The sequence below is a fragment of the Gymnoscopelus microlampas genome (genome assembly GCF_963454915.1).
Source record: "Gymnoscopelus microlampas genome assembly, chromosome: 24".
In the NCBI taxonomy this organism is placed as follows: Eukaryota; Metazoa; Chordata; class Actinopteri; order Myctophiformes; family Myctophidae; genus Gymnoscopelus; species Gymnoscopelus microlampas.
Genome location: NC_139961.1, coordinates 34,492,176 through 34,517,365, shown reverse-complemented (window position 1 = coordinate 34,517,365; position 25,190 = coordinate 34,492,176). Strand labels below are relative to the sequence as shown.

The 25,190-nt window shown below is 44.0% G+C and overlaps 2 protein-coding genes across 2 annotated transcripts in view; one reads left to right on the top strand and one right to left on the bottom strand.

Annotated features, from left to right (window-relative positions):
- Nucleotides 1–486: 486 nt before the first annotated feature.
- LOC311040955 (neuronal membrane glycoprotein M6-b-like) overlaps nucleotides 487–25,190 on the bottom strand; it is a 36,655-nt gene continuing 11,951 nt past the window's right edge. Inside the window, exons 2-7 of the mRNA XM_084051395.1 lie at nucleotides 8,947–9,133; nucleotides 8,456–8,615; nucleotides 7,310–7,478; nucleotides 5,409–5,482; nucleotides 5,133–5,198; nucleotides 487–3,880 (exon numbers count right to left, since the gene is read on the bottom strand). Coding sequence (XP_083907521.1) covers nucleotides 3,728–3,880; nucleotides 5,133–5,198; nucleotides 5,409–5,482; nucleotides 7,310–7,478; nucleotides 8,456–8,615; nucleotides 8,947–9,133 — 809 coding nt within the window. The 3' untranslated portion in view covers nucleotides 487–3,727. The remainder of the gene's footprint in view (nucleotides 3,881–5,132; nucleotides 5,199–5,408; nucleotides 5,483–7,309; nucleotides 7,479–8,455; nucleotides 8,616–8,946; nucleotides 9,134–25,190) is intronic.
- Nucleotides 13,709–13,982, top strand: LOC311040801 (small ribosomal subunit protein eS21-like). The gene has a single exon (XM_084051158.1). The coding sequence runs from the start codon at nucleotides 13,714–13,716 to the stop codon at nucleotides 13,963–13,965; it is 252 nt and encodes an 83-aa protein (XP_083907284.1). The 5' UTR covers nucleotides 13,709–13,713; the 3' UTR covers nucleotides 13,966–13,982.

Sequence of the window (25,190 nt, the reverse complement as noted above, 5' to 3'; positions counted from 1 at the left end):
TGTTAAAACACTTCAAACAAGGCAGGCGCGCCATCAGAAGTGGACTTGAGCCCTGTGAGGCACCCCTGCCGTTAGATGAGCGAGTGGCCGCTCCGAGCGGTGCGAAGTCCACTTCTCTGACTCAGCGCAGTTCGAGTTGCATACAAAATCCTGAATCATTGCGTCCTCGTCAACATGCGCCGCAACAGAGAGCATCCCGACGCGTCAAACGTCTGACACAGGGTCAAATCTGTCCCAACTTGTCACCCGCTTGATGCAATGGGTTTCAGAACAAACCAGGGTATACATTTCTCAATGGAAGAGTAGAGAGACCACAGCAGATGTACTAGTTATATTGTATTAACGTTGGTTTAAACAGCGTTCTATTCATTAAAATAAGTTCCGGATTGCAGCTTTAGACTTGATAGATAAGTCAGTTGTCTACCGACTGAACACATCAACTCAAGAACACACTCAAGAAAAAGTCAGGAGCCAGCCGTGTCACGAGAATAAAAAATATCAGTTTTTACTAGAGAAGGATACAAAAATCATCACTATATAGGAGTCATAGAACTATTTTGCCAACTTAAAAAATTAAACAATGATGAAAACACCTACAGGGGGGAGGGGGGTCTACAATGCCATCAAAGCACAACGAAAGTGTTCCTGTTTAGAAAAAGAGGCAGGGGGAGGGCAGGGAGAAGGGGTGGGGAGTCGGGGGGCGGGGGGGGGGGGGGGGGGGTTAAACACTGCCTACCATAGTTGTCAGTACAATTGACTACACATCACCTGAAAAAACTGCAAAAAGACAGTCATGTCTCCTTCATGCAATAACGAGGAAACGACAACAACCTGCCACGCATCGCCTTAAAGTGTAATTCATACGTCGTGCAAACGACCGCCTCGCTCGGCGAGAACCTCTTGTCTCCGCGGAGCGACACGTCTTCCCATCAAAGTATGAATTAGCCCTTAATAGGACACTGAATGTGTTTATTTTCACCTTTTAATAGTGATTCCCGGGCGGGCAAAGCACGTATATCGAACAAAAAATCCTTTTTTCCCCCAAGAATACACAGCTGCACACGTGGACGATACTGACATGCTCATCTCATGAGTTTAAAAACGTCCCTCCGCGGCTGTTTTTCAGAGGGGTTAAACTAACCAACGATGACTGATATAGATTATAGTTTTTGAATATTAAATGATATCTGATTATAAAATCAACGTATGAAAATTCCTGACTTGTTTTTTATTTATATTAGTGTAAACATCCAAAACAGTCTCTGTGGCTCATGTGATAGGCATAAAAACAAAAAAAACAGAAAAAATGTGACATCATCAACATTGGAGTCACTCATTTGGCTGGCCGTCGTAAAAGAAGCACAAACAATTTTCCATAAAAGTTATTTCTTACAGAATCACAAGAGGAAAAAATACCCAGCTGCCTAAAACCAATATGTTTAAAAATCAATTTCCTTCACATTTTAAAATGTATACATCACAAGCACCTCAAATGTATCATGTCATATCTTATCATATCAGGACTGCACTGTAATCCCTCTCACAACATATCGTTTAAGATGTTACATTACAAGTATATCAAATGCGCAACTAGTGGTTGAATGCTAAACACATATCCCAAATGGTACATTTACATATCTGTGGAGAATAATAAAGAGCTTTTCCCCATGTGGAGAGGTGTTCGAGATCCTCAGATCTGGTTCAGATATTTACAAGTGACCCCCATTTACAAAAAGGGTGTGGCTGTATAAAGTGATAGAATGAGTTATCGGGTCCGTTTTATTCCACAAAATGATTGATCAAGCACTGTTGATGGTGCGGTTAGGCTTGGCCGCATATCGCAATATTTGCTACCATATGCAATATTTTCACAGTATCGCAGACACCTACCCAAAGATATGATCATAATATCGCGATACTTTGGTGGGACGGCATTGCAATCAATAAAATCTGGTGTGTCGCCCAAGTCCAAACTCCAAAGCGAGCCACAGACAGAGTTTGTACTAAGACAATGACTGTGAGGTTTAGCCCTTTAGTGGCACAGATCTGATCTTCCCCAGGCTGCCTAAACAGTGAATAAATGGGTTCATTAACAGACTGGAATACCTTGAGAAGGTCAGGTCTGTGTCACAAGGAGTTAATAAGTCACCTTTTCAGTTCCTGTTTAAATGCGGCTTCTGGGTACGGTCACACATGCACAAATGCAGTGGAGTGCCCAACGCTTGCCGAGGCGAAATTCTCGTCAAAGTTCAACAAAGTTAAATTTGACGCGATGCAAGTGATGTGAACTTGTTTTTCTAACAGGAAGCTCCATCCCTTTGCTCGCACAGAATGGAAATGAACTGGACGTGAATATTCAATTCACGCATGTGTGACTGTACCCTTAAGGTCTAACGATTCAGTTTTAAGCCTGTGATGAGTGACACTCACTTAACGGACCAAAGAAAATCGATCTGTGATCCTGAGCAGGTGTTCACGGAGCTGGTGGAGAGGTTTGGAAAAACACAACTCTCTGTGATAAAATGCGACTGTTTACGTATTAGTTGAATTCAGATTTTGGAAATACGGATTAAGCACTGTGTGATCCTCTCCAAGTTGGCACTCAACTGGAGTTCCTGTCTTTAGTTACTTGTATGAGAGGGGGTGGGGTCCTTGAGTGCTTTGTAACGGATGAGGGCCTTTTTTTCCCACAGAACTTCCTTTTTTTGTAAATAGTGCAACAACATATCAAGCATCACCAATAAAAAAGTACCAGTCAAAGAATATGAAGAGAAAAAGTTCTAGGAAAAAGTATGAAGGGAATAGAAAGAAAACCAGAAAAGATCATCATAATAATAGTTACCTGGCATACTTTTGAAAGTGTATTAACAAAAAAAAAACTTTCATACACATTCGCACAATATATTCATATTCATATATATACGTATATAAAACACCAAACAAAAGCAGAGGAAGTTAGTTGCTGCCTGGCTTCATTGTGTGGAAAGGTTGAGGTGGGGTTGAAGCAGGCAGTGACCGAGTGGTTTCTAGGCTGTTTGGGAGATTGTGTTGTGAACGGCTGCGCTGGCTCTGGACGGCCATCACAGCCAGGGTCACGTTCACTAGCTGCGGCCCAAAAAGCTAGTTGAGGAGACGCGATCTACTCACCGATCAGAACCCGAGCTCGACCCGACGACAGGGAACTCTGACGCTTCTGAAGCGTCTTGCAACCAATGTTTGGGCCTGCTGAGGCATCCCCGATCCCCCCCCCCCCCCCCCCCCACACACACCCCCTGCCTGGAACCCTCAAACTGGATCCACCCTGTTTTCTTTTTTTTTTGCGATTTTACCCACCAATATTGAATAGATATAACCCTCTCAACAATGGCAAGTTTTAGCCACCAAAGCGGCTGTGTGTTGAGTAGATGAACATAACCAGCCACAGGCTGAACTCATCAGCATTTATGCAGTGGTCACTGTCCTGCCCACAATGTTTAATGGACCACTAATCAACCCACAGTGAAGAACGGGGGACAGAGAATCGGGTTGCGTGACTATCAAACATGACCGAGTTGGTTTGTTTAATTCAGAGGGGGGGGGGGGGGGGGGGGGGGTGGGAGAAGCGGAGAGGTGGTAGGTATCAGGAAGGAGGTGAGCGAGAAATGGAGTGGGAGAGGGGTGTGGAGAGGAGATGGCCGGGGAATGGGGTTGTGGAGATGGGAGGGGTCAGCGACACAACCGCCTGTCCTTATGAGTAAGAGGAGGAGTTCTGGCCGTCCTTGGAACGAGCCTCTGCCTCCAGGTCCTGGTCATCCTTGGTCTTGATGTCTTGGTACTCATGTGTGCCGACGGCGCTCTTCAGGTAGCCCCAGTTGGCCCCCAGGATCATCAGGTAGTGAATCTGCAGAGGACAGAAAGGGAGCAAGGACGAGGACAGGACAGACAGAGAACACAGAGTCAGTGAAGTCACTGTACATTTGAGTTACACTAGGCCTGTCACAATTATTTACATAATCATTTAATTACAATTATTTGAGATAATCGCAATAATATTTCTATTTCTATGTTGAAAAATGTTCACACATGTTCAAATAAAAAAGCAGAAATAGCTGATCTACAAGCTTACTGTGACGCGTTGTAATCTTGCAGATCAGCTATTTCTGCTTTTTTTACATGCATAAAATTAACTAATACAATTTCTTTGTATATTTCAGTTATTTGTTATATCTGCCCTGTGCAATGTTTGATTACGAAGCCTAAAAGGCTTCATAATGTTCCAATGTTCAATGCCAAACACACAATGAAATCGTTAATCGCAATTATTTGAGTGACAATTAATCGTCAACTTTGTAATCGTGACAGCCCTAAATTACACATATCCTTTTGGCCTTGCCCCTTGGTGGCATTGCGGAGCGAGATGTATCCGGTGTCAGCCTAGGGGTACAGTATAGATAATCCCAAATTAATAAAATTAAGAAACTTTTAATCTGGTAATGAATAAAGGTACATTCACTGGTAAGTATTCATTTAACCCCTTATGGGTTAATCCTCAAACTCTCAGAGTTGAATTAGTACTCAGGATTTTGCAATGTTCTGTAGGTACTGTAGGCATAGTGATAAATGACCACTAGCATGCTACCACAGTCCCACACTAAGTCTAAGGTCAATCACATCTAATCAACTAATTAAATACAATGTCTCATCCACTAAGCCCTATGATCAGATAGAGGAATCAGTAATGACCTCTTCATGATATCTGGTAGAGCTGGCTGCCTTTTTCACGTCTTTGTTCCCTAAACAAAAACAACACTATGTCTACCCCCCAGTGTGTTCTTCACGACTTGTCACACCGTGTCCTATTAAAAAGCAAGAGTACAAAAAATGTTGACACGGTGCTAAGTGCCATCATGATGTGTGTCAGCCTGTATCCGTGTGTGTGTGTGTGTGTGTGTGTGTGTGTGTGTGTGTGTGTGTGTGCGTGTGCGTGTGTGTATACACTGCAGGCTATATAGGGCAAATTTGCATCCCTCTGGGTGGGAGAGATGAACACAAAACTGTGAGAGGCGGCAGCATTGCTATGGCAACCGATAAGCGTGCCATGGCAACGTGCATATTTGGGAGCGCATTATGGGAACTGTCATAAGGAAGCTTACCAATGCAATGACGGTGGCTCCAGCGCCAGCAAACGCAACGATGTACAGGTGATAGGACAAGTAGAACTGCAAAGGATCATGGGAGACTTTCAGTTAGTCAGCTCTGATGTTGTGTTCTAAAAACAACATACATTTGACTGATGTTTGTATTTGGAGGACAGGAGAGGAGAGGAGAGAAAAGACAACAGAGTACATAAAAAGACAGCTGAAAAGAAGAAAAGGAGCAGATAGAACAGGGAGATAACAGAGATGAATAGAGGATTATCAGTGTCTCACCTCACTGGTATTACAGATGTCTGTCAGTGTGTTACCACAGGCTATTCCTGGTGAGGCGTTCCATGGAATCACACCTGAAGGATTAAAGAGGCAATATACAGTATGAAGTTTACCTCTAAAAGAATGTCTGAAAAATCAATGGAAGCTCAACCAAAGATCAGGTATTTACAGTGGCTTGAGAGCCGTTTCAATGCGATCATTAAATGAGGTTAATGATTTATGCAGTATGGTGTAGTATGACTGCCAATACAACATATGCAATGTGCATTCTATGGACAGGCCAGCTGTCCTCTGAATGTGGGTCATGCACAGTACGTCACTGCAGATATGCAATCACAGGAGAGCTACTGTACAAGAACTGCAAACGAGATAAAGGATTGACATCCTACCGTAGCATCCAATCAAGTTATTATAAATAATATAATAGTAGACCAAATATAGGTCAGGTGGTGCTCTGATCATTGAAAACAAATATTTAGCAAACATTTAGCAAATGTTTCCCCCTATTCTAGGAAAATAAGCGCAACGTGTATGAAGCTACCTTCAGTAGTATTAGCCACATAGCATTCTTTGTATTATATTGACGACTACTATATACATATCCATACAAAAAAAAGCAAGCATTTCAGCATGTTTTCTAGTTTGTTGTGCATTTTACTTTGACTAGCACCCTTTGGGCGCAAGCTCTCGAGACACAAAACACATCGTGAAGTGTTACATCGTTAGATTTCACCCACTCCTTTACACCTGTAAACTTGTGGTGTCAAAATAACATTGAAGTTGAAGTTGGTATAGGAACAGACCCAATGGTTTAAATCCAGTTCTAAAGTCTCTATTGTGTGTGTAAGCAAGAAAACTACACTGTAAAATCCTGAGTGTTATATATATTTAAAGCTGCGATACAGAACTTACTTTAATGAATAAAAACCCTATTTTAACTCATCTGTATGGTAGAGTATGTTAATACAATAGAACTAGTACATCTTCAGTGGTTGGAGGTGGTCTCCTTACTCTTCTATTGAGAATTGCAGACCCTGGTGTCGGGTATGACACCTACCGATTGACAAGTAGTACTGCCATAAGCTCATAAGCCCAATATTACCTAGCCGAGGGTGGATTTCCTGAGGGTTTGAGGGTATAGGTTTGGTTCCCCACGCGGTTCAAATCCCTGGTGTTATAGTAACAGACAATCATACAGATCGTAGCACGTCATTCACATACAAAGCTCCAGCTGACTGGAATAAATGTCCTCTTTCTCTGAGATCCATCACTTCTTTCCACTGCTTCAGGACTTTCTCATCTTAAAACCTATTCTTGCTTTGAAAAGTTTGCACTGTCATGAACTTGGCTCAAACCCCATGACAAAAGTGGGAGACAACACAACATTTTGAGTAATCAGTGGAATCAGTAATGTATGCATGCGCAAAAAGGAACTCAAAACAACCAAAAACAAAAAATGTTTCCTGAGAGTGGGATATTAGACTTGGCCAGCCTGCTTAAATACTCCAGGGGACGATTGGAGTCAGGTGTGCCTCGTCCCCTAGGCACACCCCTGGCAGGCTGGCCCCCTCCTCCTACACAGGAACAGAAAACAACCCTACTCACAAGCCTAAGGGGATCACAGCACCTACAAGACAAACGCTGACGCAAATTATCTATTATCTTCATCTATTATCCAGGCCATTGTATTGCCTCCCATTTTTCGTTTGTATAACAATTTAGGGCTGGGGGTGTGGTTGGGAGAGGGTGAGCAAGCCATCTATATTTGTGTATTTGTAGTGAAATTATTTATGTTTTGTTCTACTGTATTCTGAAATGAACACTCAGGATTTTACATTTGGATAAATGGAAATGGCACATTTTCTTTGAGTTTACAGGGATGGTTGGTAAAGCATACTGACCGTACTGCCTGACGTCCACACAGATGGAGTCAGTGGTGGTGAGGTTGGACGTGGGCGACTTCATGGCGGCGCAGGTGGTCCACATGTTGAAGAACAGGAAGACGGGGATAGCTGTGAAGCCGAAGATAGCCAGGAACGCCAGGGCCAGGATGTAAGTCAGACCCATGAACTGCAGGACAGAACAGGAAGAGAAAGAGAGAGACAGAGACAGAGACAGAGACAGAGAGAGAGAGAGAGAGAGAGAGAGAGAGATGAAGGGATTGAGGAAAGAAAGCAGTCCAGAGAAAGAATGTGAGTAAAGGAGAGGGTTCATTTTAACACGAATGAGACATTCAGCAACAGAAGTGATTCATTCTTCTTGTAGGGTTGTAGGTATTTTTCATGGTAAAATTTGACACTGTCAAATATGTCAAATATTATTTCAATCAACACCCATGAGAATTCTCCAATGACAATCACGCATGTACGCACCCACGCACGTACTGTACGCATACACAGTCCATGTATGTGTACGCTAATGTTATTGGACATCTGTAGCAATTAGAGTAATCAGGCTAGAAAGGACAAACTGTGCCGCAGTTCCCCTCAAGGATTCTGCTGTGCATTGTGTGAGTGTGTGTGTGTGTGTGTGTGTGTGTGTGTGTGTGTGTGTGTGTGTGTGTGTGTGTGTGTGTGTGTGTGTGTGCGGAAGGATGTACATACATACGTACGTACGTACGTACGTACGTACGTGTGTGTCTGTATGTGTGCATTTTTGCAGTCTTATTGGGATATGTGTATAGATTTGTTATGCTGTATATGGCAACATATGTTAATGTAGTCTAGCGTGATGCATGCATGCGTGTGTGTGTGTGTGTGTGTGTGTGTGTGTGTGTGTGTGTGTGTGTGAGCAAGAGTTGTTGTGCTCATTACCACCCAATGTTGAACCATGACCCTTCTCATTGATTTTATATAACAGACGCTCGACAAAGGCGGATGCACCGTGGTGGTTTTGAACCCCTAGACTCCGCAGTGGTGGGCAGGTACTTTACTACTGCACCACCTGAGCGCCCTATCATTTGTCTTCTGTAAACTCTATTTGTCATCTTGATGTTTGTACCATAAAGCCCTCGTCTGGACACGGTTTCAAATGGCGCGTTAACGTACAAAGGCAGTGATGCAGCGTCCGCAGGCCGTGGTCTTGAAGTCGCTCTGCAGTTCCTTCTTGATGGCACTGGTGGTATAGAAGCCCTCAGCCAGCAGGATGATGGCATACACGAAAAAGAAGGATGCAATGCCGTAGATGATGTACTGAAAGATCTGAATCCTGAACACACACACACACACACACAAAACCAAGGCATGCTATTTCATTTACAGTTTTACACTATATTATATACAATGTTTAAGCACTCTTGTTAGTGTCATTGAGTAACTTTTTAATGTAACTTTTACTCAAAGTAGTCTTCAAAACTGCGATCTTATTTGTAGGCCTACTTGATTAACATTTAAGTCAATTAAGTACGGTAGAATTCAAGTACTCTTTCCGCCCCTGGCAGTATGTCAACGTGCACGCATACACACACGCACACACACGCGCGAACGCACACACGCACACGCACACGCACACGCACACGCACACGCACACACACACTTACACGGTGGCGAGTGTTGTGTTGTCACTGGGCTCCCTGGAGAAGTGGTTTTCCAGCATGGTGAACGTGCCGGTCAGCGCCACATGACCGCAGCCGCAGAACAGAGCCACACCTATGAAGCACAGGATGGTGGCCACTAGCGAGGCGTAGGGCACCCCGCCCAGACACTTGATGCAGCACTCAAAGCATCCTGCAGGGGGCAGAGGAGAGACCGTGTTACTCCCACATTTGTAACCCAAGGCATTGTATCCCAACTGCCTTAACCACCTGAACCCTCTATACTTTGTAAAACGGACCCGAGTTGGCACTGTACTTTTGTTGCGCTCATTTTTCCCCTCTACACCAAATCTCTTCTCCTACAATAGACGATCTACAAGCTCACAGCGGGTCGCAACGCTCCGTGTTGTGAGCTTGTAGATCGGCTATTTGGGGCGAATGTTCCTCCTCCCAGGATAGGGACGCTAAGGCCTGAGTGGTTAAAACTAAAATGTTGTGACTTCTCCTGTTTTGTGAAAATGTCTACTTTTTTCCTCATTTGATTTTGTGCTCAACTTATGTTAATACAAATCTGCAGCGAATGTAACTTTGGCAGCCGTGTCTGGCCCAGTGCCGATGAAAAGCATATCACTGGTGTAAGTTACATAACACACACTGATCTTGTGGGGTGGTCTTTTGTGTTTTGTGCCGTGGGATGGTAGATAGAACAGAGATATAGCAGGAGAGTCTTGTCATGATAAAAGCACGGGGGCTCAACGCTGCTGCTGATGACACCGATTGCAATTCTTGTTCCAAACTCTGTGTTTGTGTGTAGTGCACCAGCCCTCAAGTGATATTAATGGTATAATAATTAGACCAATTTCACCCCGGGGGGGACATTCTGTTTTTTCAGCTGCACCCAGCTGAGTGCTGCCCACAGAGGAGCGTGGGGGAGGGGGGGAGCAGTTAGGGGTTAAGTGCCTTGCTTTAAGTTGCTTAGGGACACCTCAACACATTGCCAGGGACGGGAATCGAACGTGGGACCTCCTGCTTCCCAGGAAGGCTCAGTCTCTACCCATTCAGCTATGGCCGCCCCAATGGTACATAACATTTGTCAGCCAGGCTTGCCCTCATAGTACTGTATATACTGTACTGTATGTAGAGACATTGCTCACAATGTGAAGTCATGTTGCCTCCGTCCTGTGTGTGCAGTATGCACCTGCATCCCAACCTTAATGTCGCTGAAATGTCCCTGCAAGAATGTCACAGATTCCTGTATGTACTTATCCTTTACAGCCATTAGATCTAGGCTCAATATCTGAGAGACCACAATTAAAATAAGCGATCATTTCATTTATCTTTACCATGCTTTAAACACTTGAACCCTAGGATCCCTATTCTGGGGGGAAATATTCGCCAAAAATAGCAGATCTACAAGTTTGTCTATTTTCGGCGAAGATATTTGGTGTAGAGCGGAACAGTACAGACTCAGAGCCATCCCCGGTCAAATAAATAGGCCTATTAGTTTACTAAGTAGAGCAATTGTTCTCAAACGTTTTCATGTCAAGGACTCCCAAAATCATATGTATTTGGATGCAGACTCCCATCTGAAAATATTTTGTGCCAGGGACCCCCAGAAGACATTTGAGATTTTTCAAAAAAAGAAAAAGAAATGTGTAGATCTGCTATTAGCCAACTCATAAATGGATAGTGTTTAAAATGATTGCTGTAATAACACATTTTGCTGAGGACCCCCTGGAACCCCCCAAAGGACCCCTGGGGGTCCCCGAATCCCACTTTGAGAACCACTGGTATAGAGGTTGACAGTGGTGACAATTCTTTTAATCAAATAAAATGGTGTAAATACACATACTAGTGGACATGGGGTGATCGAATCATGCCGTTGTATTTGCACTTTCAGGCTACAAGCCAGGTGCACACATCTCCCTGCCAGCTGTGTTGTTAGTGGTTAGTTAGCATGCATCAGTGCATAGCCAGAGCCCAGCAGAACGCTGACTATCACGTGTAAAACTTCCCTATGTGCTCGCAACCCCTCCCCGCCATCTATCCACTTTTGTCTTTAAAGAAACATTCCTCAAAAAAAAAAAAAAAATCTCCACACACCAGATAGCATGAATAAGTCATGATCTTATTCTAAATAAAAGATCTGTTAGTGGTTTTCTAGGGCACCAGGGGAGCGAGGGACCCACTGCTTGCCGATGTCACATCCTCTAGCAGGCAGATACAGAAGGTTTACTCGCAATTACATGAGATCGCTAATGCCTCATTTATACTTCCTTCCAAAAATAGCAGATCTACAAGCTCACATGTTATGAGCATGTAGATCAGCTATTTTCGGTGGGCATCACTAGCCAAATCACTTTGTTTATGCTGACCTGTCTTTGGTCTCAGTACAGAACCATCAGTACAAAATGACATGACAATGCAATTGATCACATATGTCTTAATTTCTGATGATGAGGATGATGACCGATCAAATTTGGAATTTGCCCATCATTGTGGCCATTGAATGTAAAATCACACGGATAGTCCCAAAGAGCATTGCGGTAGCTTATAGGCAGATAGTATCAGTTAACACCAATAGATTGCGATAGATTCCAGTCCCTCAAAAGCAATATATACCATCACTTGTCAAGCGAATAAAAGGGCACACAAAGGTGCAAAATAAGAAGGCTCAAATCGTCCGAGTTGCTCCAGTGCCTTCTTTATTCCAACACAAAGGCGCATTACGTTGAGCGCAGGAGTCATATCTTATATAACAGTGCATTAAAAATAGGTCTTCAGGAAGTAAGACCAGAAAAAAAGCAACCATCTTGCATGTGCCACTTTGCTGTTTCCATGACAACCTGCTCCAATTGGCACCTATCTGAAGCTTCATAATTTCACATTGAGAATTTGATTTGTTTTTAGCCTTGTATACCCTGTTCTGTTTGTGACATTTCTCCTTGTGTGAAAAACCTGAATTCAGACATCAGGTCTGACACTGAACTCGCTTGGCTTAAGAGGAGAAGCAAATCCATTAGGGCAGGGGGTCCCACACTTCTCCATGCCAAACACCCAAATAGCCATATAGCCTCTGTCTGTTTTTCGAAATGTTTTGAAAATCTTTGACATTAAAAACAAAAAAATCCAATAATGACATGCCCCCAAAAAGGAAAGTGGTTAAACTGGCCCAATAATCTTAATGAATTGAATTTGAATTGAAATTTAGGGAGCCTATGCCTCTACACAGGCCCTTCTGAAAAACTGACAGGTCAGTAGTGGCACTCATTTTGCTCTGCGATACAGATGTGCAGTTGTAAAGGATTTTGTGAGTTAAGTGCGTTCCATCCAGCCTCATGAGAATCCATGCAGGCAGGCGCTGAGACCTCGTGACTGCACACGTCAAGCTCAAAACTTAATCAATTGATTCTGACAGGCGATGGAAGTTAACCGATTTCCCTCCAGTTAAGTTAAGTCGTGTGCCTGAGGGCCTGTGTCGGCCCAACTGCATGCACACACGCGCACTCATGTACGCACACACACACACACACAGTCACACACACACGTACGTACACACAAACACCGGGCTGTTTCGGGTGCTGAACTCCCACATGAGCTCCCCTGATATGAAGCTGAGATTACATAGCTAGAAATAATCATTAATGGGGTGCCCCGGTGGAACACAGAGTAAGAGAGCGTACCAAAAGGCTTGTCCTTGAATCTGAGTTACTTTACTGCATGCCATCCCCCCTTTCTCTGCTGCCCTTCATGTCTCATTGTATCAATAAAAAAGAAATCCAAAAATAAACACTGTGCTGTGTGTGTGGCAGGGGTGGGGTGGGTTCATTTTCAATACAGAACCTATTTTACCCAAATGTGTTGAGGACGCCACGTTGTGAGCTGAATGCCAGCACCGTTGTATTAACGGATCGAAATTTGTAGGGAAAGCGTGGTTTGTTGATAAGGCATTGGGGAGTTGAGCTCAATTGCATGTAAATCCTTGGCCCAAAAACAGGCCAATGTGCTATAGTAGTGAAATTGGCTACCGGTTGATACTTATCGATCAGGAAGGTTGAACAGGGTCCCCCCTCACCACTTGCACCAGTCCTGCTACTTCATAAAAGTGCTGCCAGTGGTGCACTGCCAAATGCTGCAGAGCAGTGTTTCTCAGCCAATGGGGGTGTGACCCAAAAGTGGGCCGCATGATGTCCTGATAGGGTCACATGCAAAGGACAACCTTAACTCTGTTCTTTTGCATCCTGAAGTCATGGTTGATGCAAAACGTGTCCCAATGCAAAACCAGTTGATGGTATAATATTGTCGCTGTTGGGCAGAAAGGTTGTGCATATTTCAACTTTTTACATTTCGTATGACAGTGATGTGCAAAAGTAGCAAAAATGGCCAATATACAAGCTTGTGAGCTTGTACAGTAGATCAACTTCAAACTTGGCATGTGTATCACAGAGAGATTATGCTGATTAAGAAGTCAGTCAGATCTCTGTATCTATCGGTCTGTCTGTGTGTGTGTTCCTTTTAAGCCCATATATGGAGATCCCTGATGTCGTCAATATGATGTAATAGTACTGACATCATAGACTGGCCTTCATAGTACTATGATAATGCCTTTTATGCCCATATATGGAGAACCGTCGTCATTAATATGATGTCATAGTACTGACATCATAGACTTCAAGTACTATAATAATGAGTACACAACTGTGTACAGTAGCTTTACCGTCTGTCATTTGTCGCAAACGAGTCTGTAGGTGATAAACAGCCACATCTCTAAACATGCAGAACGACACTGGTGAATGTGTGGACCTGTACTTCCCACGCAAATGCTCTGCTAGCAGCAAAGTCCTTGGAGCGAAGGACCATGCCTCTGTCCAGATCAACATTGCCGAGGTTGACAAGGTGACCGGTCGCTTCAACGACAAGTTCAAGACCTACGCCATCTGTGGTGCCATCCGTAGAATGGGTGAGTCTGACGACTCCCTCCTCAGACTGGCCAAGGATGACAACATTGTTTCAAAGAACGTCTAAAATGTGTGGTTGCAGCTACAGAACGATAAAAAAATCACACCCAGTGTGAAGAGAGTGGTGCCTTTGGAAGTGTAACTGTTTGCATCCGCAACAATCAGCAACAATATGTTGTCACGTGACACGTGACAACATATTGTCACGTGTCACGTGAAGCTTGACCAATCAGCCGTGCTCAAACATACGGACGGACATACGGACGGACGGACATACGGACACACGGACAAAGTCAAATGAGAGTGGTTGGCACCACTCAAAAAACGATTAAGACCTGAGGCCGTTTCTACAAATGCCTTCTAAATCAGTAGTTCTTTATCGTGCTAAGGACCCCCAAAATGATATGTATTTGGCTGCGGACCCCCATCTGATTTTTTTTGTGCCAGGAACCCCCAGAAGAGAAGATTTGTGTTAAAAAAAAAATCCAAATTATTAAAGATTTTTCAAACACTTTAAAGACACAAGATTCTTTCCCGGATTTGATGGGTTAAAGAACATGGAACAAAGGGTAAAAAAAAATATATATAATGGGTACAACGGGCATCGTCCCCCAACGGACATAGTTCCCAATGGGCATCGGCCTAGTCACTGAAACAAGTACAACTGCATTGAGAACAAGTGGTTATTCCACTGTATTGCACTTACGCAACAACATGATTTCAAGACTGAATACCAAATGTACTTGGCATAAGATTAAGAATATTTTGTCCTGAATAGCTGAATGAGTATACTATGTCATGAACTTTACGTAAGTTCATGTTTCATGCATGCACTCATGACACTGTAGTGGACCTTGGATCAAAGCATCAGTAAAATGTCAGATGTTTTAACAGAGCACACAGCCTCCCAGCGATCATCCACATTTCTCCCTTTTTTTAAAACAGAGAGGGGAGATCTGTCATCCGGTGTCCCCGCGGCAACGCATGCAGACTGTTTATCAGCCACAGTTTAAAGGGAGTTAATGGAGAGCAGACAGTTGAGAGCGGTCAGAGCGGCCAGCCGGCCCTAATGGAAATCAATGGTCTATTCATTACTGTAGGATTTAGGAGATGCAGCGAGGTCGGACCATCACTCTCACTTTGCCTCGCCCTATCTCGCTGCCTCTCTCTCTCTCTCTCTCTCTCTCTCTCTCTAACCCCCCCCCCACACACACACACACACACACACACACACACACACTCTCTCCTGTCCCTGAACCTGAGGTGAAAAATGACACCAGCCGGGGTTCATTGCTGAGACCGTGGACACTTTTTCATTCTCCTGTTATGATGTAATGTCAGAAGCCAGAGCCAAGAACAAATACCTTATGTCACTGTCCGCTGTTACCCTAACCCTACCTGACTTATTTATTTACTCAATAATGTCACTATTGGCTGCTGGCAACGTTCATAATTTAGGAATTCAAAGTTCTATAGTACAGTAAGTTGCTGTGGCTCAGCAAAGGGATTCTGTTTTACACCATTAGTCTAGTCCAGCAGTTTATTAGTCACGTAGTAGTAGTAGTAAATTCAAAACTTTTAATTTTTACTAATACGGACATTCCAAAATCAATTTCTTTGGTTCACTGAGTTGGTGTTTTCTTTTTATTTCTTTTTTTTTTTTTTACAATCAGGGTCTGCTAGCACCTATGCTGCTTGCCTTTTTAATGGTGAGCTTAAGTGATTTTAAGTACTGGTTTTAACTGAAACTGCTGCCGCAGGCCAGTCCCAGACAATGCAATGTTTGAGAAATGCCATCCTCCACCATCACTGGATTAATGCTTAGTGACTGCTCACTCACTCTGGCTCTGTGGCTCCTGGATGTACTCTATAACTGGAGGCCTGCTTAAGCCTGCTCAGACTATCTGCTGTTAGCGTTTTTATAGTGCTCACTCCATTCAATGCAGATCGACTGTACCTATTGCTGATACACATTACTGTTGAATCTGCACATTAATTCCTACTACACTATATGCACATTACTGGCGATACCGAGCGATCTGTCTGTCTGTCTGTCTGTCTGTCTGTCTGTCTGTCCGTGTGTCCGGTTCAGTGGGGAGGGGGTCTGGGGGAGATAGTCTGAACCTTCGCACGTGTAATGCTCTCTAGTGAAAAGACATGGCTACTGGAGAATTGATTGATTGATTGATTGATTAATTGATTAATTGATTGAATACTTTATTAGCAGGATTGTTAACAGTACAGGTAGTACACTCACAGGTTATGCTAAAAGGATAACACAAAAAGCACCAGGGGGTTCGTTTCCATTGTGGTCCATTGCACTCAATTCATCAGTAATACATACAGTATACAATACATACGGGAGGCATGTGGTTATCTTAGCCTCCCCAGAACAACAGAGAGAACACTCCCGTGATAAATGAAGATGACAATCACAGTGACAATTAATGGACAAGGGAAGCGGGGGCGAGAAACACAATAGACCTCCGTTCTTTTTTTCCTTCCATTCTCCGCTCATGGCATTTTGGTGTGAGGAGGCTCCTTTGCGAAAGACACTTTCCAAGCACAACAGTTCAGCTGTCAACGACAGCCACCCACCACTCAGTGATGGCAAAGACAGACAAGAGTGGGAGGGACAGACCGTGAAGGAAGGAGTGGGAAGAGAGGAGAAGACAACACAAGAAAGAAAGGGAGAAAGACAGACGGAGGGGGAGATAGAGGGGTAGACTAGTGAGAGAGGGGAATAATAGATAATTCATACTTCATTGAACGGCTGTGTCAACCTATTTGCCTGGAAATACGGGGTCTTTGTCGCATGAGAGAAAAAGAAAGGAGTAGCATGTTGAGGAGGGAGTGGCAGAAAGAAAAGAGGGAAACGAAACGGGATGAACCTCGAGGAAGCACATTGGAAGGATGGAAGGAGAGATGAGTTGAAAATGGGGAGCTGTATGAAAGATAGAGAGTGGGGGGGGGCATGGAAAAGGGTTGAAAAAAGGGGGTGCAAGAAAGAGAGGGAGTGGATGCATGGAGTGAGAAAGGGAGTGAGAGATGGCGCAAGGGAGGGATGCAATGGCTGACAGAGGGAGAGAATGAGAAAGAGGGAGAGAATGGTGGGTGAAAGTGTGCGAGAAGAAAGAGAGAGCGACAGAAAGAAACGAAGATGGGAGGCAACGAAGGAACGAGCAGTCGCCCATGAGAATGGCAGAAAGAGTGATGAAATGAAGGAATTGAAAGAGGAGAGAAAATAAAGAAGAACGAGACGGAGCGAAAGAGGAAGAACAGAGGAGAGTGTAAAAAGCGAAAAGCATTTCTTGGCCCCGGGGCCCGGCGAATAGCAGTTGCCATGGCAACGTGTTACCCACGACCCAGTTCAGCGGTAGAGAGTAGAGTAGACCATCAGAGCCACACACACACACACACACAGACACTATTCTTCATCCGCACACTTGCAAACGCACATAGACATATACGCACGCACGCACGCACGCATACACATACACAGCAGTGAACCTGCCCCACTGAACTTTGAGCATATCCCACAGAATACAAAAAAAGCTAACTGTTTGTACAATAAGGAGCCATGGATGCCTCAAGTACTGAAAACACAGGGGTTGAGCTAGGTTTTAAATAACGAGTCAGAGAAGCTGGCAGGGACAGCTAGCTTTCACTATTGATATTTATTTGACAAGAATTGAGTCATTGAATCAGCTGATCAATAGATCATTCATTCAAGAATGAGGTGATTTAGTTTTCTCAAAGGGAAGCTCTATCTGTCTAAAACGAGGTAGAGAGTTTTTTAGAGACCTGTTTTGCTTGCTTCCCGCTCAAACGTAAGCCTGACGGATAATTGGTTGCACGCCGGCGTTGCGCACCTAAAACAGCAGATCTACAAGCTCACAACGGGTCATGCTGCGATGCAACACCAGCGTATAGATCTGCTATTTGTGGCGCGCGACATGATGCCGCGACCAAGCATAACTCAGGCTTTACGACGAGTCACACGCTGCCAGATGATGCAACATGATGTGTCACTTAGCGATCCGACAGCTTTATGATTTGTCATAAACTGCGCAGGCCACAATGGCACAAATAACCCTATTTTCCATGGCTGCTAGACACACAGTACATCTGGTCTCTTAAAAGGAGCCTTAATAAAGCTGTGTGAATATTTCAACGGCTGGCCTGGTCCCCCGCCTAGGGCCATATTCCAATTTAGATGCTCTGCATTCATTATGGGGCAATTTCCTCACAGTGCATTGTGGGTAGATTCCCAGAAGAGTTGCGGACAGAACCTAAAGAGAGAGAGAGAGAGAGAGAGAGAGAGAGAGAGAGATGGGGAGAGAGAAAGATGGAGTGCGAGCGATCACGAGGGAAAGAGAGAGGGCGCGGTAGAGAGTGAGTGAGAGAGAGAGAAACTACGAGAGGCAGGGCAAGAGAGAAAGGGCGCATGAGAGAGATGGAGTACATGCTCTAAAAATGGCCGCCACCTTCAATAGTGAGAGTTTCATAGTTTACATAAAGAGAGTTTCCCAAATCAAGGTGGAATCCTCGTCTTTTTTCTCTCTCTCTGTTCATTCTGCATCTGCCCGCCTGCATCTGCATACCACCCCTCCACCACCCATCCCATCCCAAAACAAATATTGTGTGAACCTTTTTTTTGTCTTCCATTAAATCGGCTTGCTTCCCGTTTGGAAAGAAAGGTGATAATATAATATGCTATCCCGCCACAAAGGTAAGCCGATCATACCCGGTGGCCCATCCCTGATTCCAGGTCAGACACCCCCCCCCCCCCAACCCCCACTTCTACGCTGCATTACTGACCCTAATCTTCCAGCATGTGAGAACCCATGTGCTGGAGATGCAGCGCTGTGCGGTCCACGGCTGCAAGGTCAGCAGTTGCACCAGCCCTAGTTTGAGTGTAATGAAGCGAATGGCTTTTAAATCCCTTTCACACCACTCGGAGCAGATGATCATCACCAACTGTACTATTGTGCATATTGGTCTACCCAGCTTCTAATCGTACAATACCGACATAACAGCTACATACAGAGACATTATTTCATTTATATTTAGATGTACTGAAAATAGTCGGGATATATTCAAAATGTGCATGGAATACTGTTTCCTTGTTTAATCGGGGTTAATAACCGCAATCACAATATCTAGCTAAATAATCTGGATGAAGGTTTGAGTCATAATCATGCCGCTAAGGGCATTCACGAATACCGATTTTTTGTATTCGACTTTGAATACCTAAAAGTAGTTGAATATTCGATTATTCGCAGGTGAAATATCAAACGAGCATTTATCATTAAACTCGAAATAGTGACAAACGCTCAAAGACTCCACTGCATTCCGTAAACTTCCGGTTCAGGGCTTGTCACTATTCGCCAATAGAAGGCTCTGTAGAAGACTGGCCCAATGAAGTGAACGGAGGTGATGCAACTCTCCTTATATGGCTCTGGACTAAACCCACAGCAGCTGTTCCCGGCGACCATGAATCATAGCAGACCTATAAATGCACAATGCCTCACAGATGGACGCGTTGTGAGCTTGTAGATCTGCGATACGCAACACCCTTCTATGACGGAGCATAGCATAACATTCTGTTGGTTGAAATCAGAGCCGTACGGCTCTGGTTGAAATGAAACATAGCGATCTCATTCATTCAGTTCATTTAACTTGGAATAACTCAGAAAATGATTGTTCAAGCCTATCCTATCTATGTTCAACAACAACCACAGTTATGTCCATCCTTCGGTCGTTACAAGGCTAAGATGCGTTATGATTACATGCTGTAACAGCAGGCTATAAATACAAGATCAACTTCACTCCATCGCGACCCGTTTGTGGTGTTTATCCAACAAAGGTGCGTGCTTGCACCTTTGTTGGATAAACATAAGATAAAGTTGAATTAAAAACATGACATCACGCAAGAGCTACTGTAGTGTCCAAACTGTGGATATACTCGGCAACAGGAGTGACTGCTACTGTACCCTGGACGTCACGACAACTAACTTCATTGTTACAACTTACACTACATTAATAAACTCACCAATGGTAAGTAAAGTATTTACACACTGTAGTTGTCACCATTGAGCGTAGACAAAAAATAAAATCTTTCTGGCATGAATGCTGCTGTTTCAGCACCCCACCTACATACTCATATCATGTGATACTACGTATCACATGATATGACAACAGTCAACCATGAATGGATTAGGAGAACTACCAACACCAGAGCTCACAGCTGCAGGTCTGCTGTAGAAAACCCACTGCAAAAAAAAATATATAATTATAATATAAAGAATGATATCAGCGAATAATCGACTTTGATGTACAGTGTCGAATAGTGGTTTTGGTCGAATATTCGACTATTCTGTGAATGGCCCATTATCTAATCGATACGTTATCTCTTTGACCTGTGGGTCTCCAGGCCTGTTCCCTTCCTGGTGAGGCCTTTTGTTCACAACTTCCTCCTCATGTCCTGACCCCATCCCCCATCCCCCATCCCCCCCCCCCCCCCTCTCTCTCTCTTTCTCTCTCTCCCCCTCCTCATCTCTCTGTGGTATTGACAAATCGGGGTTAAACTCCGACAGCTGGGCAGGGGCACACACATGGACACTCTAACGCACATACATATTATACACACAGTATATATCACAGTTAAAGAGTACGCACATATTATAGGGCACAAGGAAAGGAAATTGTATACAGATTGAATGCACAACAGGACACACACACACACACACACACACACACACACACACACACACACACACACACACACACACACACACACACACACACACACACACACACACACACGTACTGTATAATTAATTTGTCAACTACTGCAAAGCGTGTTTGCACATTTACATCTGGACTCCTATTCAGAAGTGTGACCACTTGAGACTCCATGCCAACAATGTAAACTGCATACAAAAGTATACAAATCACTATAAAACACGCACATGCTCACACAAACACACAATCACTCAACGTTGCAGTCAAACATCACACACTTAAGGCATACCATAAAAGTAAACTATTATAGAAAGTATCGGCTGTGTACGTGAACATTCACAAACAACCACGCCAGCACACATTCTTTAAAAGTGTTTAAACTGTGGTCAAATCTGATCTTTAGGACTGACTGTCCACACTGTTATGATTTGTGTATTCAGACATCATCAACCTACTGTATCTGCATTGGTTGCTGTGGTAATCCCTATGCACAGGAATGCTAGCTACGCACACCAAAGTCCTTGTAGTGACGCTGGCCCACGGCAGAAGAATCCAAATGGCTAGTCTTCAAGAGACATAAAGGTGGCTGCACACTAGTAGCCCAATGTGCCAATCTTTAATTATGGACATAGATAAATAAAACCTGTGGTAATCAGGTAATGTCATAGGCGTGAGTAATGCTTAACTTATACTCTGTCGCTAAGCTTGTAGATTGGCTATTTTTGAGCTGTTAAGTGCAGTGAAAACAGGAGGGGCCATAACATAACGCCCTTTGGAATTTGGTTGGTTAAACATTACATTACATTACATTACAGTCATTTAGCAGACGCTTTTATCCCAAGACAATAAGCTAGTTGCTGATAACCTTTGACAAACCTAGAGACCTCAGTCAGGCTGAATCACTTGTCAGCGTCAGTGTACGCAAGGAGATTGTCAGCCTTGGGCAAGAAATGAATAGGGTATTTACACTTGGTTCTGTTTCACAGAGACAATTGTAAAAATGTGGGTAGTGAGTTCCCTTGTAACATAAAACGTGTTATGCATTAGGCCACAGACCACAATTTTGGTTCTGAACTATGAATCATTTAGCTTGGGGACCCCCTGGAATCCCCTCAAGGACCTGGAACCCACGTTGAGATCCAGTGACCATGGCACGCTATAGAGCAAGCGTGATGACCCCATCACCGGGAATTGCGCTCAGAAGACAGAGAACCCTGTCTGTGGCAGGAGTCAAGACATAGCCAACATAAAAGGGAAAGAGGTGACTCTGCCTGGGGGTCTCATCCTCGAAACGACCCCCAAGCACGAGCCAGGACAAAGGCAAGCCAAAGACCAAGAAAGAGCGCAAGAAGAAGGAAAAAGTCAAAAGGGTAAAGGCCAAAAAGAAAACAACAAAAGGGTGCGTTGTGCAGAGGAAGGCCTCCGTTTCAAGCTCTGGTAATAAAGACAAAGTAAAGAGAGAAAAAGCCGGCTGCTGCAGAGAAAGTTATGATTACATGAGAAAAAGACACAATTTGTAGACAGCTCTGAGACTCAGAGCAATAACCAGCCTTATTTTCAACAAATAAGGCTTAAGTGGTTAATATAATGTAACTAATTATAGGGACAATCATTTTGATGCTCGATATTATTCCATGGAACAAGGCGAGCTTTATCCATCACAGAGAGGAACACTAGAGTAGCTCAAATATGATATCAATTTATTTGAGCTCCTCTAGTGTTCCTCTGTGAATCTAAATGGAGATGACAGCCCCGTTATTCACGGGTCTCTCCTCTCTTTCACTGTCAGATGAAGTTGAGCTTGTGGGTCTACAGATGAGAAGTGGTGATGATTACGACCACTGCTCTGTCTGGACCCCTGCTGGCTTTGGACTGATCCCGTCAAATGTCCCTACTGTCTGAATAGACAAAAATCTCATTTACAAAACCACTGTGAACCACTGCGTGAGGTCCATTTTGAAATGGTTTTGAACAACCTCACCTCCTGAAAAGAGGACTAGAGGACTTTTCACGGTGCACACCAGTCAGGTGACCGTATAGTGCGTGGATGACATCTTCGCAATGTTCCTGGTTCAATTCTGGCTTCAGAATCGTGTCACATGTCTATCCCTTCCTGACTGCAGATTCCTGTCTCTCTACGCCGTCTACAACAAAGCAAAAAACTGAAATAATCTGTAAAAAATGAAAATTCTCCTCTCTCCAACTTGTCCTTATTCAAAGGCACCATCATCTCAGTGATCACCTGTAATGTGATGCGATTGGTCGGTTCAGCGGAGTCTAACAATCGACTATTAGTGGATTAGTCCCTGTTCCACCAAAAATGTAAAATGGCCCCTCTGGCCAGGAGCACTGTGGCAATCGCTCCGCGGTTATGTAACTGTCTGGGATGATGTCACTTTCTCTGAGATGTCAAAGAAGTCAGTGGCCCTTGCGTGGCCCTTCATCCGCTCACTGATGATACGATTACAGAGGGTCCCATTTACAGTATAATGGCCTCAGGGGCCGCACAAGGAATGAGAGTTTGCGGTGTGTCGGCGTGTGTGTTAAATAGGGAGCAGAATAGAGCAGAACCCGTTCTCTGGCGTGCGTGCATGCGTGCGTGTGTGTTACAAAAACGACATAGGCTGACTCTAAAGTGCCAAGTACTCATGTTAAAAATTACATCATTCTTTCAAATAATGTTATGTCTTTCATTACCATCTGTATGAAATAATGTCAACCGTGCAGAAATAAGATTTATCCCAAAGTAATGTATCCAAGTCGGAGTAGTTTTACTATTGTAACAAACCAAAAATTATTACGATGTCAAAATCTGCACGGGTGTCAATCAAGGCTACGATGACAAGTGCTAAGCGGCGTCGGGCCCTTTTATGGGCTGTGGAAGAGGAGCAGATTGGCCAACAGTGGGCGATGGAGGAAGGCCAGGCGAGGCTGGCAGCGTGCAGGAACAAGGCACGCTGCGCCAACCTGCCACTCGCTGCTATTCATATATCCGCCGTAGACTAATTTGCACCGCACAGTGTGAACTCACAAGCCCTCCCGCACATGCATGCCCACGCACAAAACATGACGAGGAGCGCCCAGAGATGTTCAATTCTATCCTATACATTTTGAATTGGAAATCATTTCTAGCAATCATATCCAAATTGGAATCGCATGCCATGTTGAGGGACCTCTATAGAGAGCAACAAAAATTCTTTCACTTCTGCCCATAGTGACGCCACGAACAGCTGCACTGTTCTGACTGTCATACCAACTCTATTTTCCCCACAAGTGCCCTCCAGGGAGTGCACTTTTCTAGTTTCAAGTGCTGCCAGAGCTATCAAGAGAGAGTTACAAGTTACAACACTCCCATAGATTTGCGTTGTAAAGAATATAAAAGAAATGTTCAATATTCAATCATTTATTGCCAAACCCAACAGTAGTTGTTGCAATTGCTTAGGTGTGCTCAGGGGTAACAACAAGAACAAGTAGAATCTGGAAGTAACGCTTGCCATCGGGTCACTGACCAATAGTTTACAACATTACTGTGTCGTAGAGCCCTACATTGGGATTGCAAACGTTTTTCAATTGCTGCGGGCGGGACTGGGTGGTCAAAAAAAACCTGTGGGTCCCGCACAGTCCCATAATAAACTGGATGTAGCCCACCTGAAGCATGCACAGTTGCAGCATGGAGGGGCACAGCATGAAGTCAACAAAACAAGTTGTAAAGAAGATCAAAGCTGGCGATTACAAAGCAAAAGCAAAGCAAGGAGGCAGGTCTGACATTGCGTTTCTCATGTTTGTTGTTTTGTTACTGTTTTTCTTTTTTTAACAAACTGGAGGAGCAAAAGGAATATGGTATATGCAACTATTTATTAATAATCTACTGAGCAGTAAGCCTAGCCTACTGTGTCGCTGTCCTTGGTGCTATAATGGCCGTCTCTCTCTCTCTCTCCCCCTCTCTCTATCTCTCTCTCTCTCTCTCTCTCTCTCTCTCTCTCTCTCTCTCTCTCTCTCTCTCTCTCTCTCTCTCTCTCTCTCTCTCTCTCTCTCTCATATTCTGTGTTTCTGTTTGCAATGTATTTAGGTCCCAATGGAAATACTGCAGGACTAGACGGTACTTAACTTTTGCTGTGGGCGGGAGCAGGTGGTCAGAAATGAAACCCCTGCTGGAACGGGCAAGAATGGTCAGAATTTCAGAAAATCGGATTTGCAACAGGAGTGAACAGGAGCGGGACTAACAAAACAGTCCCATGCAGGGCTCTAACAAATGGCCGGGGCCTACATGGGGAGGTACATCATATGATCCAAGGAATCCAGGGAAAACAATTTACAGGTCCAACAGTGCCGGAGATTAGCTGTTCACAGACACACGGACACACACACAGACGGACAGGAGCAAAAACATGGTCTCCGTCCTTCGGCCGAAATTCTTTGTCATACAAGCTGCATCATTGCAGTTTCAAGAAAGGCGGAAAGAGATAGAGAGAGAAAGAAACAGAAAAACAGACCAGATGTCAGCATGGCAGTGTGAAGAAATACATACATAAAGGGAAAGACATA

Bases quoted from the DNA above. Each gene is read 5' to 3' on its own strand.
- LOC311040801 (XM_084051158.1), top strand. From the start codon at position 13,714: ATGCAGAACGACACTGGTGAATGTGTGGACCTGTACTTCCCACGCAAA.